Source organism: Montipora capricornis, chromosome 14 (genome assembly GCF_036669925.1).
Source record: "Montipora capricornis isolate CH-2021 chromosome 14, ASM3666992v2, whole genome shotgun sequence".
In the NCBI taxonomy this organism is placed as follows: Eukaryota; Metazoa; Cnidaria; class Anthozoa; order Scleractinia; family Acroporidae; genus Montipora; species Montipora capricornis.
Window position 1 is genome coordinate 22,002,532 of NC_090896.1, and position 16,893 is coordinate 22,019,424.

General features: G+C 40.4%; 1 protein-coding gene across 2 annotated transcripts in view; it reads right to left on the bottom strand.

The window, feature by feature from the left end:
• Window positions 1–16,893, bottom strand: part of LOC138033846 (elongation factor 1-delta-like) — a 43,915-nt gene that overhangs the window by 17,161 nt on the left and 9,861 nt on the right. The window contains exons 2-3 of one of the 2 annotated variants that reach the window (XM_068881706.1): window positions 12,452–12,520; window positions 165–246 (exon numbers count right to left, since the gene is read on the bottom strand). In XM_068881706.1, coding sequence (XP_068737807.1) covers window positions 165–246; window positions 12,452–12,520 — 151 coding nt within the window. The remainder of the gene's footprint in view (window positions 1–164; window positions 247–12,451; window positions 12,521–16,893) is intronic. The other variant, XM_068881707.1, reaches the window with a different exon arrangement.

The following is a 16,893-nucleotide window of genomic DNA, read 5'->3' on the forward strand; positions in this document are numbered from 1 at the left end:
ATTATTGCCTCAGTTGCTGAATGGGTATAGGGTGGAAACAGAGTTAATAACGAAAGCGCCTTGTTGATGCATGCTAATTTATAAGCCAAATTAATTCTGTATTAAGCTGCACCTCTTCACCACATTTTGGAAAGTTACAATTATAATAAATTATTATTATGAACCTTTCTTAAGATGTCTGTTCTCTTCTTCTAACTGAGCAATGCGTTTGTCATCTCCGACTGGAATTACTGAAGCACTTGTGGCCTTAAATTAAAGGAAACAGAATGTGACTAAATAAAAAACAAAGCACCATTTAGTACCAAACAATGCACTGGGGGTAACTTCCATAATGAGCCGCACGCTCTTAGCAACCAAAAAAAGGCTGGCGGCGGGCATTCAGCTGAGAAACGGGAGCAAAACTCCTGTATCTCAGCTGGATGCCCAGTTCTTTGCAACATTTCATTCCCATTGTATTCCATTAATCTATCATCGCAAATCGTTCGAGGCGTCAACTTTCACGGAATCATGTCATGATCTGAGGACGTTAAGTTAATTAAAGGAACGGTATAAAATAAAAAGATGTACATTGACACCAGCCCTTAAAATAGCGATGCGAAAAAGCACTTTCCGTGTTTCAGTAACACGATTACAAAGGATTCTGACGATATTTACTGGGTTGCCTATGGGCAAACCCAGTCAAGGTCTGCGTTTAGTTTGTTTGTTTTCTTTTTTTTTTTTTTAGTTTTTTTTTTTTTTTTTCCGTGTCGGTAAAAGTCTTGCCTGTCACTCCCCTGGTAAGTGGTGTCTTTGTGGATAGAGCCTTCTGCGAGTATTTTCTTAGGATCGAGAGGGTAGTGGAAATGCGTAGATTTCTCTGGTGGACACAGTAGAATCATTAACTTAGCCTGCAATGGCGTCGAAAGTCATCTAACGCGAATGGCGTTTTAGTAGATCCTTAAACAAAATATACCCTTATGGAGCTCAATAATAGAAAGTCAGTTGGATAAAATAGGCAGGAATCTCAAAAGCGACGAGCACTGGACTTCGAGAACAATCTATCGCCCGTCGAGACGAAATCAAAGTGAGCAGTATTTACCTGAAGTACATGGTAATTTGACACAATTGAGTTTCTTGTCTTCACGCACGCAATCAAATAGGAAGAGGTTTTCGCCTCTAAGAGCAAATATGTTGTTTGTTTCAATAAAATTTTCGCTGGAAAAGGATTCTGTGGTATTTTCTGCCTTTGTGAATTATAATATCATGTTGTGTATTGAATTTTCGAGCTTAAGGTTCAAATGTGATATGGGAGAGGTTTTTTAGTATTGCTCTGTAAGCAGGAAGGGTTCACAGGCCTGTTGGAAGCGTGCTTGAGTTTCAACAAAATGAGGCCCAAAATCAGTGAAAACTTGTGACGCAGATGAATAATAAAGTAGCTGCTATTTCCAAAATGATGGAATTACCTGGTGATAAATAACGTCGTACGCGTCTTGGAGAGTAAATTTTGACTTTGCATAAACAAGAGTTGGGCGATTGTGATCTTTATAACACTTGACAGAAAAAGAAACTTACAAAAACCCGGTATCTTGCCATCATTTGACACAGATGCTTCACTGTTTGGCTAGTAAACATGCCGCGGTAACATAATCACGGCGCCCGCTGAATTCCGGCCATGTCACTTTCGATTTTGCAATTTACTTGAACGTAGCAAAAATCTCCCAAAATGTTTGTCGCTGATCGTAACTTTTTATATTCTATAGATCGTTTTCACGTGACGTCATCACCTTCCAAAATCTAAAACTAAAGATCCACCAAAGTTTTTATCCTCATCAGGCATAGGAGGCGGCATATCTATATCTGTTGACAATTTCACAGCTCAATAGCGTGCTTCGTTTGGAAACCAGAGCATTTTGAATTTCCGGATTATGTAGGTGCGTGACACAAAGCTACGATCAAGTTTGTTGAAAAATATATACTTATCTCATGATTTTGAGCCCTTTTAGAAGTTAGAGCATTAGGAAAAGTGCTTATGTAAATGCTTGTTTTTTTAGTAGTGATAATCAGTCGCCTAGATAGCCAAAGTCAGTTCCAGATGTTTACACTATTTTCCGGCCTGCGAAACATTTCGACGAATATCTGAAGTTTGGGGAAACGCAGAGGCCTAAAACTTGGACAAGTGTCTTATTTCTTTATCTTCTATAAGATAACAATTTCTTAGCGTTTTGCACTGGATAGTTTTTGATTTATTTTTTTATTGCGTGACAGTGAAAACGATCTATATTCAAGGTTAAAAATTAATGTTGTTTTCATGTCGTAAATATTTTATTCTCGATCGACCGTCCGGGAAACTTCCTTCTGCTCTTTCTGAAAACTGTGTATCAATATTTATTTGCTTTTTCATCATCAGCATTTGTTAGCGTTAATAGTATTTTCGGTCAGATGTTTCTGTTTTTTATGAGGGGTTTATTGTTTTGGTCTCCCATCCTAACACTAACCCCGCGAAACAGGGCTTGACTTCAGTGAAGTCTAATATTACAAAGTTTTCGGATGCTCATAGGGCACACTTGTGGTGAAAAGAAGTTGTGAGGGAACTTGAAAATTATCAACATGTCAGCCCAGAAGCCAATGTTTCTCGCTTCTCTTTTATTTGTTATTCTTCAGAGACTGGAATGCTGTATTTCAATACCACACAATTCAGTGCCTTCTGATTTTCTGTAGCACGTACCACAGGCAAGCCAGTGTATGCTTCACAGAAGCATCTAGTTTTTATATGTCGGGAAAATCCAAGACCATCAGCGGTTTCACCGTCTCCCGAGAATTCAGAATGTTCTTTAAGTGTCAGAAAGAACCTCAGGCGTCCTTTCCACGGATTTTTCTCGATTAAAATAAAGAGAAATACGTTCAATTATGAATTATAAAACTTGAGATTTCCTTCAAAGTTAAGAAAATTAATGATAAAAGATGTACGTATTTTAAAATTCGAAATAAAGGTCCATGTAAGCTCCGTGAGATGAGTCTAGAACTAACAAATCAAAAAATAAACTGTGATCAAGCAGCCAGGCTGACGGCAAATGGGACGTTCATGAAAATGTTTTTAGAGAGGATTGCCGGCTCAGGTCGAGATCTCGGCGAGCGCCGATACTACAAACAGGCCCTACGTTAGATAGTTCCACACTGAACAAATCAAAATAGAGTTGTTTGCAACACTGGCAATGGACACTATTACACAAAAGTTGATTTAAGTTATTGTTCTGGTAACTTGACACAAACCTTGGCAAAAAATGTTCCAAATTTAGTGTTCAAAGAGATTGGAAACCCTCGGGAAGGAGATATATCGTAAATTGAGCTGGCTGCGTACAGGAATGAGTGAATACGGAGCTTGTATGGAAGTTGAATTAAACTGTTTTGTTTTTGTTTTTGGTGCTTGTAAGTAGAGCTGCCCGCTATAGAAGATCTGGACTGTACGTAATAAAGGAAATGAATGACGCTGAAATTGAAAACAATCGTCGCCAAAAACAAAGTGCAACACTTCCGGGCCAGTACAAATGTCACTGACACTGGCATATACTTCAATGAAAAGTCCATGGATTAACTATAGAAAACAGAGTTAATTGGGGACCCTATTGAATTTAAAATATATTAGAATAGAATAAATTGACAAATTTCCTCAAATGTGTACAAATTTATAAAAGGCTAGGTATGTTCACATTATGGAACATAGTATATATCCAAGAAGAGCCCTGGCACTGTACAGAATGCCAGGACTTCATCCTAAGTGAAACAAAAAAATAATATAGATAACATTATAGCTTAAGTTAAGAGTGAATTTTTCAAAGAAAAGAAACAAAACATGTTATATGTCCCACAAGCACTCAGGCATCACACAGAATGCCAGGACGTCAGCCTGGGTGAACCAGAAAGGATAGATAACATGATAGCCTAGTTAAAAATGAATTTTTCTTAAAGAAAAGAAACAAAACCTGTTATATATCCCAGAAGCACTCAGGCATCACACAGAATCCCGGGACTTCAGCCTGGGTGAACCAGAAAGGATAGATAACAATATTATAGCCTAATTAAAAGTGAATTTTTCTTAAAGAAAAGAAACAAAACCTTTTATATATCCAAGAAGCACTCAGGCATCACACAGAATGCCAGGACGTCAGCCTGGGTGAACCAGAAAGGATAGATAACAATATTATAGCCTAATTAAAAGTGAATTTTTTAAAGAAAAGAAACAAAAACCTGTTATATATCCCAGAAGCACTCAGGCATCACACACAATGCCAGGACTTGAGCCTGGGTGAACCAGAAAGGATAGCATGTTAAAGAAACAAATCATGTTATATATCTCAGATGTGCACAGGGATGACACCAAATGCCAGGACTCCAGCTTGGGTGAACCAGAAAAGATATACAACATTGATCTTGATGAACGGCAAAGGTCAACAAAGAATTACTAAACATGTTATATGTGTATATCCCAGTGGAACTCAGATATTACTCTGAATACCACTTCAGGTTGGATGAACCAGAAAGGACATACACTATAATTTTGGCACAATTCATAGTGAATATCAAAGAAAAATAAGTAAACATGTTATATATCCCACATAAGCTCATGAAATTCAACTAGAGCTGAATGCCATGACTTCAGACTGTGTGAACCAGAAAGGATAGACAAATTGGCCTAGAACAATAAATGTGAAACAAAAAAAAAAAAAAAAAACATGTTATTACATTCCTGAACCATTTCCTCACAAAAGGTAACCTCATTAATCCGATCCGGCGACCTCGTCGTCCCCTATGCAGAGTTAAAGTGTTAAAAATTTCATGTTATGAATTTCTTCAACCGCTCCTGCCCACGATCAAGATCATCTTTGATTTAAGTAGTTGGTAGTAGCTTGCTGGGTCGATCACGCTTTAAATTTCATCACGCTCTGCATCGATTTGAAGTGAATTTAGGGCATTGACAATCCAAGCATACTTTCCAATTTTTCGCGCTCTTTAAATTTATGCCAGAGGATGGCAGAAATCACTCCAAACGAAGATGCGATGGTCACTCTATTGTCTTGCAGTATCGATGGTCGGTCGAAACTCCTGCCATTTTTCAAGTTCTCGAGAGGAACCAAGGCAAATTCCATTGGAAAATTTGCTACCAAAGGGCTCCTTTACATACGTTTTCCAAAACCAAGGGCCCCGCAAATCTTTCCGTTCAGAAGAAACCATTGCCTTCGATGAGTTATACATAAATTATAGAGGAGTGCATCAATTTAGCCATTCGAGAAATTTGAAGGCGTCCATCGCTGCACTCGATTGAGGGAAAGTAAATTTTCCTGCTTTTGCTTACGCAGAAATATTACATGAAATCAAAGACCTGACAAAGCCGATACTGTCCATTATATTAAAATAACCAGGCTTCACTACCACACAATACAAAACGTTTGTACAAAGTGATGTCAAAGAGGTGTCGAAGTGATGATGTACATGTACACCAAGCCGGATAATGATGTCATCCCGTAGCAACCATCCTTTCAAATATTTGAACTTCCCTTCAGTTGCGGCTTGTTATGCATGGTGTACAAAACTAATCTAAAATCAACCCCCCAAAACCATTGACAAGACAATCAGTTCTGTGGGGAAATAGGTCAAGAAAGCCCACAACGTCCACAGATTTCACTTTTCAGGTTCTTTAATCAAAGTTTTATTTTTCCTTCCCACAAAATTACCCTATGCTCACTAACACCAATCGAGCGATCCTTAATCAATAACACACCTTGAATAAACATAAGCTGATTGGCTGAAAGGATATTGCTGACAGAAAAAAGTAACAAAGGTACGCTGTTTCACAATCACATGTGGCGTAACGTGATTTTTGCCATTCAGATAAAAATAAACGCCTTTGAAGATTGACAGTTTGTGACAAAATAAACATCAAAGCCCTATACTATTGTGGAGTTTCCGACACACTCCCCCATGTGCTTTTGACAAGGAATTACATGTAAACAAAGGAAACTGTTTCAATCTAAGTACGCTAAACAATTTGAAACCAAGGAACGTCTTAAGGGACAATCTCATAGTTCAATGATTTCATTCCCCACAGTGTTCACGTTGAATTACAGTTCAGCGTTCTTTGAATGTCACTAAGCTTAATCACTTGAGATCACAAAAAAAGGTTAATAATGGACACATCCTTAATGTTTTGAGTGTTTTCCCTTGGATTGCTCGTCCTGAGGGAGTTCTAGTTTCTTAGTTCTCATGTCTCTGCTTCCTGAGCAGCATCTGCAACACGGAGGCTAGCTGCGACTGCACCGCTCATTCCAAGACTCCTTTAGCAGCTTGTAACTTAGCTCCACGACTGATTCCATCACATCCCACGAACAGCCTCTCCACGATCCCTAGCTTCCATGAGTTACGGTTCCGAGACTCGTCCTGAATTATCACTACTTCCCCAACTGAGAGGTGGCAGGTCTGTTTCTCTCCGCTCCTGCTGTGCCGCTCGTATTCTCTTGTCCACCTGGACCACATTGCCTCTTTGCACCGATAGAGATACTTAGCTCTTTTCCTTAGATCTGGTTCCTCGATGCGGTGGGCACTTGGCTCTGGGAGATGGCTTGGCCGAAGGTGCAGCATGGAACTTGGAGTGAGTACTGAGTACTGAGTACTGAGTACTGAGTACTGAGCTTGGAGTGAGTACTGTAACTCTGGGGACGTCCAGTTTCAACATCAAGCACAACGTCTGATAATTCGCCCCAGGATAAGGTTCCGTTCCCCACTGCTTTCTGGAAGCCAGACTTGAACACGCCTATCAGCCTCTCAAACTGGCCACCCCACCAGGGAGCTTGGCTATAGGTTGAATCTCCAGAACATGTCCAGCTTTGAAAGGCAGGTGTGAAACTTCTCATCTCTCATGGCTTTCCTCAGCCAATTCGCTGCTGCTTTAAACATGCTTCCGTTATCTGAGTAAATTATGCAAGGGCGTCCACGTCTGGCTATAAACCCTTTCAGCCTTGCTAGGAACTTGCTTGTTTCTAAGCTCGGAAGTAGATTGAGGTACACCCCTCGGGTAAGAGGGATGTACCTCAGTGTACAAGGCTAGGTAGGCTTTACCTTCCATCTTCTTTGTCGCTTGATACTTTATGGGCCCAGCAAAGTCAACACTGATGGTTTCGTAGGGTGTCACCCCTTGGGTTCTGGTCGTTGGTAGATTGCCTGGCAGTGGGGACTGGTAGGCTTGAGCTCGAAATCTTTTGCAACCCCAAAAGCTTTTAATGACCTTCTTGGTAAGTTTTCTCAGGCAAAGGGATCCAGTGAGTCTCCCGAACTTTGGTCATTGTGAGTCTAACTCTCCCATGAAGGGTCGCTAGATGCGCTCGTTGAACAAACTTGTGTGTGAATGCATTACCATCAGGGAGGTATATAGGGTATGCACCAATGATTTGTCCTTTACACTCCAGTATTCTGTTGTCGCTTGGTTGCAAGTTAAGCTGTAACTTGTCTGCCTCGAAATTCTTCGTACTTCTGCCTTCCTCTTGAGCTTGTCTGGTCCACCAAGTTTCCTGGTACTTCATTTCATCGGTGGTCAGTGGTCCTTTCACTCTCCTTGGCTTCGGGTTTCTGGAATTAGTAAGGAACCTGGTCACCCATGCGCACACTCGCAATGCTTTTAACAAGTCCAATTTCGTCAGATAACTTGTCCCTCTTCAATCCCAGGAGTCCACACTGTCTAGATTAGATGCCCAGCTGTTGCTTTGCGTAGCTTAAGTCGTCTTCGTGCTCAGTCACTGCAACTGGCTCTAGTTCTTTCGCATTGTCTTCGGGTACGTCATCCAGTTCCGGCTCTTTCACGTTTTAGTGCCACTTGTGCAAATGGAAAGTAGCTTGGGCGAATATCTCAGTTGTTGTGGCTTTCTTCTGTTTCACTTCTTTGATAGTAGGTCCACCAAATAGTATGTCATCCACGTACAGCTCCCGCTCAATCTCCTCTATGCACTTTAATAGGATGTTCATTTCGGCAAGTGTTCAGATGTTGTTGGATCACCCCTGCTAGCAAGAAAGGCGAGGGACCCAAGCCAAAGAGTGCCAAGAATGAATCTGTAAGTCAGAATTCGCTGTGGATCTTTAGCTTCTAACCAATGAAACCGAAGAGCATCTCGGTCTTGTGCATGAATTGTCACTTGGAGAAAGGCTTTGCGGATATCACCAGTGAGAGCCACAGGATGGAGTGGCGCTCCAAGCTCCAAGCAGTCATTTAGTGAGGGTGCGGAGCTATGGGCTTTGGCTGAGGCATCGTAGACTACCCGCATCTTGGTTGACTCTGCATTCTCCCTCACTACAGCTTTGAGGGGAATGTAAAATTCTTTCGCCCTGGTTGGCATGTCTGCCTCTTCCACAATTCCTTTACGCAGTTGGTCCTGGATTATTGCATTGTATTCGGACAGTCGACCTGTTTTCTTCAGAAGTTGAACTAGACTCCCCAGTCGTTTCAAGCTCCCAGACTCATTCGAAGGTAGGAGAGGGTGGTCTCCTTTCCAAGGAAGGTGTGCTTCGTACCACCCATCAGGACTGCGCCTAAGCTGTTCACAAAACTCTGCGTAGACAACGCTCTGATCACCACTAGGTGTGCCTTCAAGTCCAAGGACGTCCATTCTATACAGCTCTTTATAATCGTTTGACACCGTTTGCGCTAGGAACATGCTGTCTAGGTTTGACTCCGTCCCTGACGACATGATGGTCCCATCAAAGCGAGTATTATTCTGCCACTGGTTCACCCATAGCTTCAGTTCGCTGGGATTCGCGGGTCTCTATTCGCGCATAGTCACTCGCTCCAAGAATAACATGAACAGGAAGGATCTTCTTTAAGTCTGTGTCCTCCATGTACACTCCCTTCAGATTTGTGTACTTGCTTATCATTAACGCATAATTTGCATTTTCAACAGACAGCAATTCAACACAGTCAATTCTCGTCACACTCAGTGGAATGGCATACTTTTCTTTTGTGTCGTTCGTTTTGTAACCACTCCCATGATAGTTTGAATATGGCGTGTATGCATGCATGTTGGTCGCGCCGGTATCCAGCAGTGCTCTACAGGTTATGCCATTAACTTTGACGAGAACTATGGGGTGGCAAACCTTCTTCCCATCAGGACAATCAGCATATTGCTCCACCCAATATCTCAACTCTATTTTCTCGCTCGAAACAAATTAATTCCTATTCCACGCGGTCTGCAATAGCTGGAAACTTCATGTAAAAATGTGGAGAACAAACTATTGTCCTTCTCTAGAATTGGAACAAAAACATGGAATGGTATCCCCCCGGAAATTCACCGGCTAAAGAAAACACAGTTTAAACGTAAATTGAACAAATTGCTTTTAAAGTTTCGTAAAATTGAGGAGATGAATGTTGATATGTGCTATGTACATCAATCTTTTGAAGTATATGGCTTTTTTTGTTTTCATTTTTTTTCGTTTGTTTGTGTAATTCTTGTAAATTTTAAAGTGTCTTTTTGTTTACATGTGAGAGCCAGTGACAATGTCGCTGTGTAAGTGGCCCACCTAGAATGGAAATGCTGACTGCAGGCCACCATGGTCTTGTTTGTATAATTGTGATTTGTTTGTAAATAAAGTTAAGTTAAAGTTAAAGTTAAAGTTAAAGAATGTATTTACATGACAGCACTTGCTCACATTATGAATGACATAACTGCATGAATGTCAAAATGCTGGACAGTACTGCTACAGTAACTGTAATTTGCTAATACTGGATCACATCTCTGGAGAGAGTTTCAAAATTGTGCACCAATCTCAGGGGAAGAATGCCAAAAGTTAGAAGACAACCAGTTTTCAGATGCCACTTGAAGCAAATGTAATTGGGCACTAATATCTTTGAGGAATGGGGTGAAAAGAAAGAGTGAAGCTGTGTTAAAGGCTGAATACAATAGTCAGCATATGCTGTCAAATCAATGTATTGACGAGATGCCTCATGAGGATCTTGATTTTCTTCGAGCTTGGCTGAAGTGAGAAAGAAAGATGGGTAAGAGTATCCTGTAAAGACTATTTATTTAATGAAATGATAATGTAGTTTACAATTATTAATCTTCATTTCCAACTTAAGAGACCATTATTTCTAATTGATAAGAAGGGTTGTAAATTTCGGAATTAGAATTAGAGAGCAGGGTAATGTTTTGTGTAGAAATAAATTCTGATGTGCTACTTCTCAAGCTGAAGTCGTAAACTTCTGCAGATCAAATGGCATATTTGTGGCCAAATGGGTTTTTAGGAAGTGTCATGCCCAAATCACTTAAAAGATATATTAAATTTCTACGTTTTGTGTTCACTTGGGAAATTGCTTCGTGTTGCTAGCAGGGCAGGAACGTAGAAACATACATTGTAAAAATCAAGAATTCTCAGTTATTGCTGCATACCGATGAGTTTGTAGAAGATTATCTACAGTACGTGGGAGATGTACATGTAAGTAATAATAATAACCGTGGCCTGGCACATATTCAAATCAAGAATAAGATTGCCAAAGCATATGAAAATGTTGAGAAACTGGAGCACTGAACGTGTTAAGCTTTATAAGGAATACGCAACTCCTGTACCTTTGCACGTACCAGATGATTCATTTTATTTAAGAGTTCTACTGGAAATATTTGGTGTTATTAAAAACTGAACAATGTATATCAGGTGGTAAACGAAGATGCAAAGGATAATATTGAACAACGTAAGGGCACAAATGAAAAGGAGGGGGATTTATAAAGGGTTCAGTGGCTTGAGACAGAGAGTATAAAAGAAAGGCATGACGAGGTTGAAGCAAAGTGATCTCTTATAGCTAAGTGACTGAGACAGATTGTAAATGAAAGCTCTTTTCACATGTGCCAACTGGTCATTGATGGCTTATACGATGGTAAAAGGGTCTAGAGCTGGCCTGCTTTTTCTTTTTCAAGATGGCAGGCTTTTGTCCCAGGCGTCACTTATGGATTGGGCTATGCAACATTTTGTCCTCAGCTGGTGTTCCAGGATCATTTTCTAGCCATAGCTTTTGCATTGGAGCAGCAACTGTGGTAATGGCATCCCTGATCACATGATTCAAGCATTAGGTCACTGGTCTAGCAATGCCTATCAGATTTACATCCGTACGCCAGCCGAATCACTCTTGCTGCAGCTGTCCTAGCTTTCGTAAGTTTGGGCTGTTTTGCAACCTGTCCAGTGACAGGTGTCTGGCTGTTTGCATGTCTCAGTTGGCTGCAGTTTCTAATTATATTTTTGCGTTTTAGTTGTGGCTTATCTTGGACAGCTTCCAACCATTCACCTGGTGGATGCCTCAGGCAGGTAGTAGGCCCTGTTGGTCATTGTTGGTGGTGAGTTTTTCTGTTTTTTGTTCTATTAGTTATTTTACTTAGTTACTTGCCTTTACCGTTAGGGAGAACCGGTCGTCGCTTGATGGTTTTTGGGGGAGCAAGGTCCCCTGACCCCCTTGTTTGCGGGCCCTTGGCTCTCCAAGCACCTTGGAGATTTGTTTGGGTGGTTGCCACTCACAGGGTTGTCATGTTTACCTTGCATACTTGCTTGTGGCTCCCTGAATTTTCTCAGGCACCTTCCCAAAACCATCTATTGGAGATGGGTCTAAATGTGGCTGAATGTACTTTAGGCATAGTTAAACTCGAGACAATGGTGGCCAGCGGTCTCAGTTGCTAATCATATGAGGGGGTGGACTTTAAGCATTTTCAGGGCCCCAGTTATTTTACAGCATCCCTGTGGAGGTCAACTCATTTCTTGGTCATGATCTGCTCAAAGCTTTTTGCTCCCAACCCCATCTCTCCCTTGGGGGGGCTTTGGTAACATTATGTCTTTCCAATGAGGTTGTCAGTGTGACGGTGCCTGGTACATGTATGGGGTGGTTGCCGCCCACAGGGTTGTCATGGATACCTTGTGTGCTTGCTTGCGGCTCCTTCAGTTTTCTCAGGCACCTTCCCCACACCACAATGGGAGCTACATTGGAGCTACATGGGAGCTACATGTAATCGTCTAGAAATTGGGGACTAAATGTTTGAAGGGTAAACTGCCATGATTCCCCTTTACCACCAATAAAAAACATATGCAATACTAGAAATAACACTGGCCCGCATTTGTTGCCAAGGTAAAAGTTTTGCTTCAGGACCTACTTTCTGAAGAACCCAGCTTCTTATTTTCCTTCTTAAATGAAAATCATTCATACCCAACAATCTAGACATAAATGTAGATCTTTGGATTTTGATTAGAAAGAGGCTGCTGTTGCTTATAGTCAAGTTGCTTACTTTAATTTGCTACATGCAAGTTTCAACAGCATTGATCACTCAATCACTTTTTCCAGAGTTATTCTGGAAATATTGTCTAAACATTAATTTCCCTGGTTTGATATTAGATTTTTGGGTAACCACAAGAGAAAGAAATGGAAACAGATAATCAAGGCAAGCGTGCCATGACACTAGCTTACCGTGCTAAGCGTCTCTTGAATTTTTTTACGGGCTTTGGCTATCTCTTGAACTGGAGAAAAGCTTGAACCCTGAGACAAAACAGAATTAGTTTTAAAGTCAAGAATAAGGTAGATAAAAGAATGCTTTCGGAACTAATGTGCATAGCATGGATATTATGAAGTCTTACTTTTTAACTACCAAGTTTTGTAACATTTGAAGCAAGTTCATGTTAACATGCTCAGAGACCAAAAAGTGACAGGTTTCTGACAAAACAAATGTTATGACAAAAAGTAGGATAACTTGTCAAGTTATCATTAATTTTATGTAAAAAAAACCTATTCCCAAAAACGAAACTCAAAAAAATGAAGACATTGTAATGTAACAGGCACATGTACTTCTCACTTCTACAAGAATGGAACCCACTTAGTGCAAATCTTTTGGATTTCTATAAAAGACAGTTGATTGAAGTGAATGAAGGTACATGTAAAAGGCTTACTCAATGGCTTTCTACACACAATTCCAGGGCTGGCACTTTCAAGGCAATTTTGGGCTTTTACAAGAGGTTACAGTGGTCATGTTTGTGCCAGTTAACAAAGAAATGGCAGCATGTTTGTACTGCTAATCACGAGTCTTTGTTTGGGTTAAAAAGCACAGCCACAAAAATTAAGGAAAATGAAAATGAAGGAACTGCTGATACATACACTGTAAGAGTGACAAATATAATTAAGAAATATATTTTCATTTGATGTTCTCATTATTTTAATTTGTCAAGATGAACATGTTTGACATAAAAGCAGTTACTGTAAGTTGTATATTCACTTTTGATTCATTACTATTTTATAAACATGAACATAAGAAGCCTTTACAATAGCAAACCCTGCCCTAGGTCTGGTCACTAGGCATTCTTGGGAAGGTTTGAAGGCAGGGTGGATGAAGAGGAATCCTTTACAAAGGATCTACGGTTAATAAACATTTTTATCTCCTTAGCCCTAAGCAACTACAGGCCCTGGTGTGACTTTATTACTGTATCATTATTATCCTACTAATTGTCTACTTTCTCAAATCCCATAATACACCTCTTTCACTTCCCAAAAATTTGCACCTATAGGCATTGTTTTTGATTTTAATATCCGTTTGTCTGTTGAGCAGGGACACAAGTGTGGAGGCGGATGTTTTGTCTGCGTTTGATGACCCGAATGATTACATGCTTGATCCTTCCTGTTTCCAGACGAATAGTGTGGGGCTTTCATACAGTGGATCATTTTGCAAGTATAAACACCTAACAGCTTGAGAGATTCTGCAATAGATACCGCAACCCAGCGTGCGCAGCAGTTGATGCATTTACAGTGGTTTGGTTGCAGGAAACCAATAATTATTGGTGGCCTCTCCCAGTTGATACAACCGGATCATGGCAAGCTTTTGTCACTGATGCAATAATCATTCAACCGTACCAGGGGATTTTTCTGTCAGGCTCAACTGCCAGCAGTACTTTTACATCAGGAACACCCTCCTTCCCAATTGTGGCTCTTGGCATTTGCTTCAGCAACCAACAGTAGGAGAGAGTTTCTCAGAGGAATCTTGTGCTGTTTGGGCAAAACCGAAAATGTTTGCCAGTAGTGATGGTGCCTTCCTTTAGTACTCATTGGCACATTGTTATGTTGCTGTAGTACCGTGGGATTAAAATGGTAAATGGCTTGCCTAATGTCAGTAGTGCATGTAGCTGGCCCCTGTTGTGATATCTTTCCATTATTGTTGGGATTGATTAGTGCAATTTTTAGCTGTCGTGGCAATCAATTAGCCATTGCCATTTGGGCAGTCATGGCATTTAATTTTACCTCTGCTGTGTCACTCACTATTTGGGCAGTTAGTGCAGTTTTTACTGTTATGGCAATTTTACCCCAGCTGTGTTGGCCAAGGGGTTCTGGATGTTGCAGCAATAGTCTTATTGTGGGCCACTTGTTGCTGCATTAGCAAGGTGGTCGTGAATGGCATTAATGTTTTGTTTTATATCCAGTATTGCCTTGTGTGGGTTGATGAATTTTGCAAATGATCTACTCATGGCCTGACTTTGTGCCAAACCCTGTTCGGGTGGAAGTGGACCTGTCTGTTTGGTTGCAGGAGGAGTTCACAGGCCACCCCAGCTGAGGCAGTTTGCAAAGTCTCTTCCACGTATACTAGTTCAGGATAGGGCACCAAAGACAGTAATGTCATATGTTCGAGCGTTTTGGGCATGGAAGAAGTGGGCTACCCAGTGTGGTGCCGCCATGTTACCTATAGACCCAGCATTTTTTCCCTTTACTTGGTACATCTTATTTACCAAGGGAGCTCAGTTTCCTCACTTAACACTGTTCTATGTGGCACAAGCTGGGTTCACAAGAAGAGTGTTTTGCAGGAGCTGGGTGATCATCCACTAGTCCGTCAGGTGGTAGAAGCAGGAAGGAGAATTCTAGCGAGACCTCCAAATCGCAAGAAGGCGTTTGAAGTAAGTCAAATAAGGAGGATCATCCAGCGCCTCAAACAAAGCCATCTGGCTGACTTACAAGTTGCGGCACTGTTTGTGTTCGGATTCTTTGGCTTTCTTCGTTAGGATGATCTGAGCAGGTTGACTGTCCCTACATGTAATCTTCCTTTTTGTTAAGTCTCATCTTGCAGCGTTTCTCGCACAAAGGAAAAATGACCAGTTCCGAGACAGTTCTTGGGTTTTCATAGCACCCAGTGATTTTTTCCATGTCCAGTTGCAGTGGTGGAGAAACTATTGCGAGCAGGCAGGTACGACAAAAAGTCAAGGATTTTTTGTTGGATTTTGAATACCAAGAGGAAGATGGAGCTACCTAAAGAGCCCATGTCTTATAGTCGAGCCAACAAGCTTATAAAATTGGAGCTGCAGAAGGAAGGGTTGGATCCAAAGTTGTATGGAATTCACAGTCTGAGAGTGGGGGTTGCATCTGCAGCAGCAGCCAGTTGAGTTCCTGATAGACTTTTTCAAAGACAGGGAGGATATGGCACAATCTGTCATCCAGAAATAATTATATTCATGAATCTTTTGAGTTACTGCTGTTAGTCACCAAAACAATTAATTCTATACCAACTCACCAACACAGGCTGGTGGATCTGGGTTATATATCTCAAAAAATCTTAATGCCATTCATCGACCAGATTTAAAGTTTAGTAAACCATTGGTCGAATCAACCTGGTGTGAAATTATTTCAGGGAATGCCAGACCTAATATAATAATTGTTGGTTGCATTTATCGGCATCCTACCTGTAACTTATCTGCATTTACCTCTGAATTTGAAACCTTACTTAAAGAGATAAGTCAGTATGAGATATATATTCTTGGAGATTTTAATATAGATCTCCTGAAATATAGCGAGCATTTGTTATCAGAAGAGTACCTGAATATGCTCTGTTCGAACAATTTATTTCCCTTAATAACAAAGCCAACCAGGCTCACTCATCATACTTCTACTCTAATTGAATCATATTTACACAAATTCTAATTTGAGTGTGGATGCCGGCATTGCGCTGGTTGATATCTCGGACCATCTACCAGTGTTTTGTATACTTGATCGGCAAATATCAAGGTTTAGAAGAGTATCCTATTTTCGTGATTATAGCAAATTTGATGTGGACCAGTATATTAGAGATGTTGATGCAGTTGATTGGATTAGTGTCTGCAATGAATCTAATGATATTCATGAGAAAGCTACTAATTGCATAAGTATACTTAAAAAATTGCAGACAAGCATGCACCTATAAAGCAAGCATCTCAAAGTAAAAGGAGACAATTGGCCAAACCGTGGCTTACTAAAGGCGTATTGACTTCAGTTAAGCATAAGCAAAAGTTATATAAATCACACTTCCTTAGTAGAGATCCTGATAAGGTAAGAGAATATAAGCTTTATGCTAATGCACTAAATAGAATAAAAAATAAGGCCAAGAATGATTATTACTGTCAGCGCTTCAAGTTCTATCAAAGTGATCTTAAGAACACCTGGAAGCTCATAGGTACCTTAGTTAAGAGAAAAAATAAAGGCCAAAATGGTCCTGTTAGAATTGTAAGAAACAACAAAGAATTCACTAATCAATCAGATATTGCTGAACAGTTCAATCAGCATTTTATTAATGTTGGCCCCAATTTGGCTCAAGCTATTCATAGTATTGATGGGGATCCATGGGGGCTTATTAACCATAGTCCTCTACATAGTTTTTTTCTGTCTCCTGTCACAGAAGAGTGGGTTGCTAACTTTTTCTCTTGCTTAAATGATAAGAAATCTTCGTTGGATATTCCAAATAAATTGGTTAGATTAGCCTCTAAGACCCTCTCCAAGCCATTTGCATTTATTTTTAACATGTCAATCTCTACAGGTATAGTGCCTGATGTATTTAAAGTGTCAAAAGTAACTCCTGTTTTTAAAAGTGGAACTTTGTCTGATCCTAGTAATTACCGGCCTATAGCTAC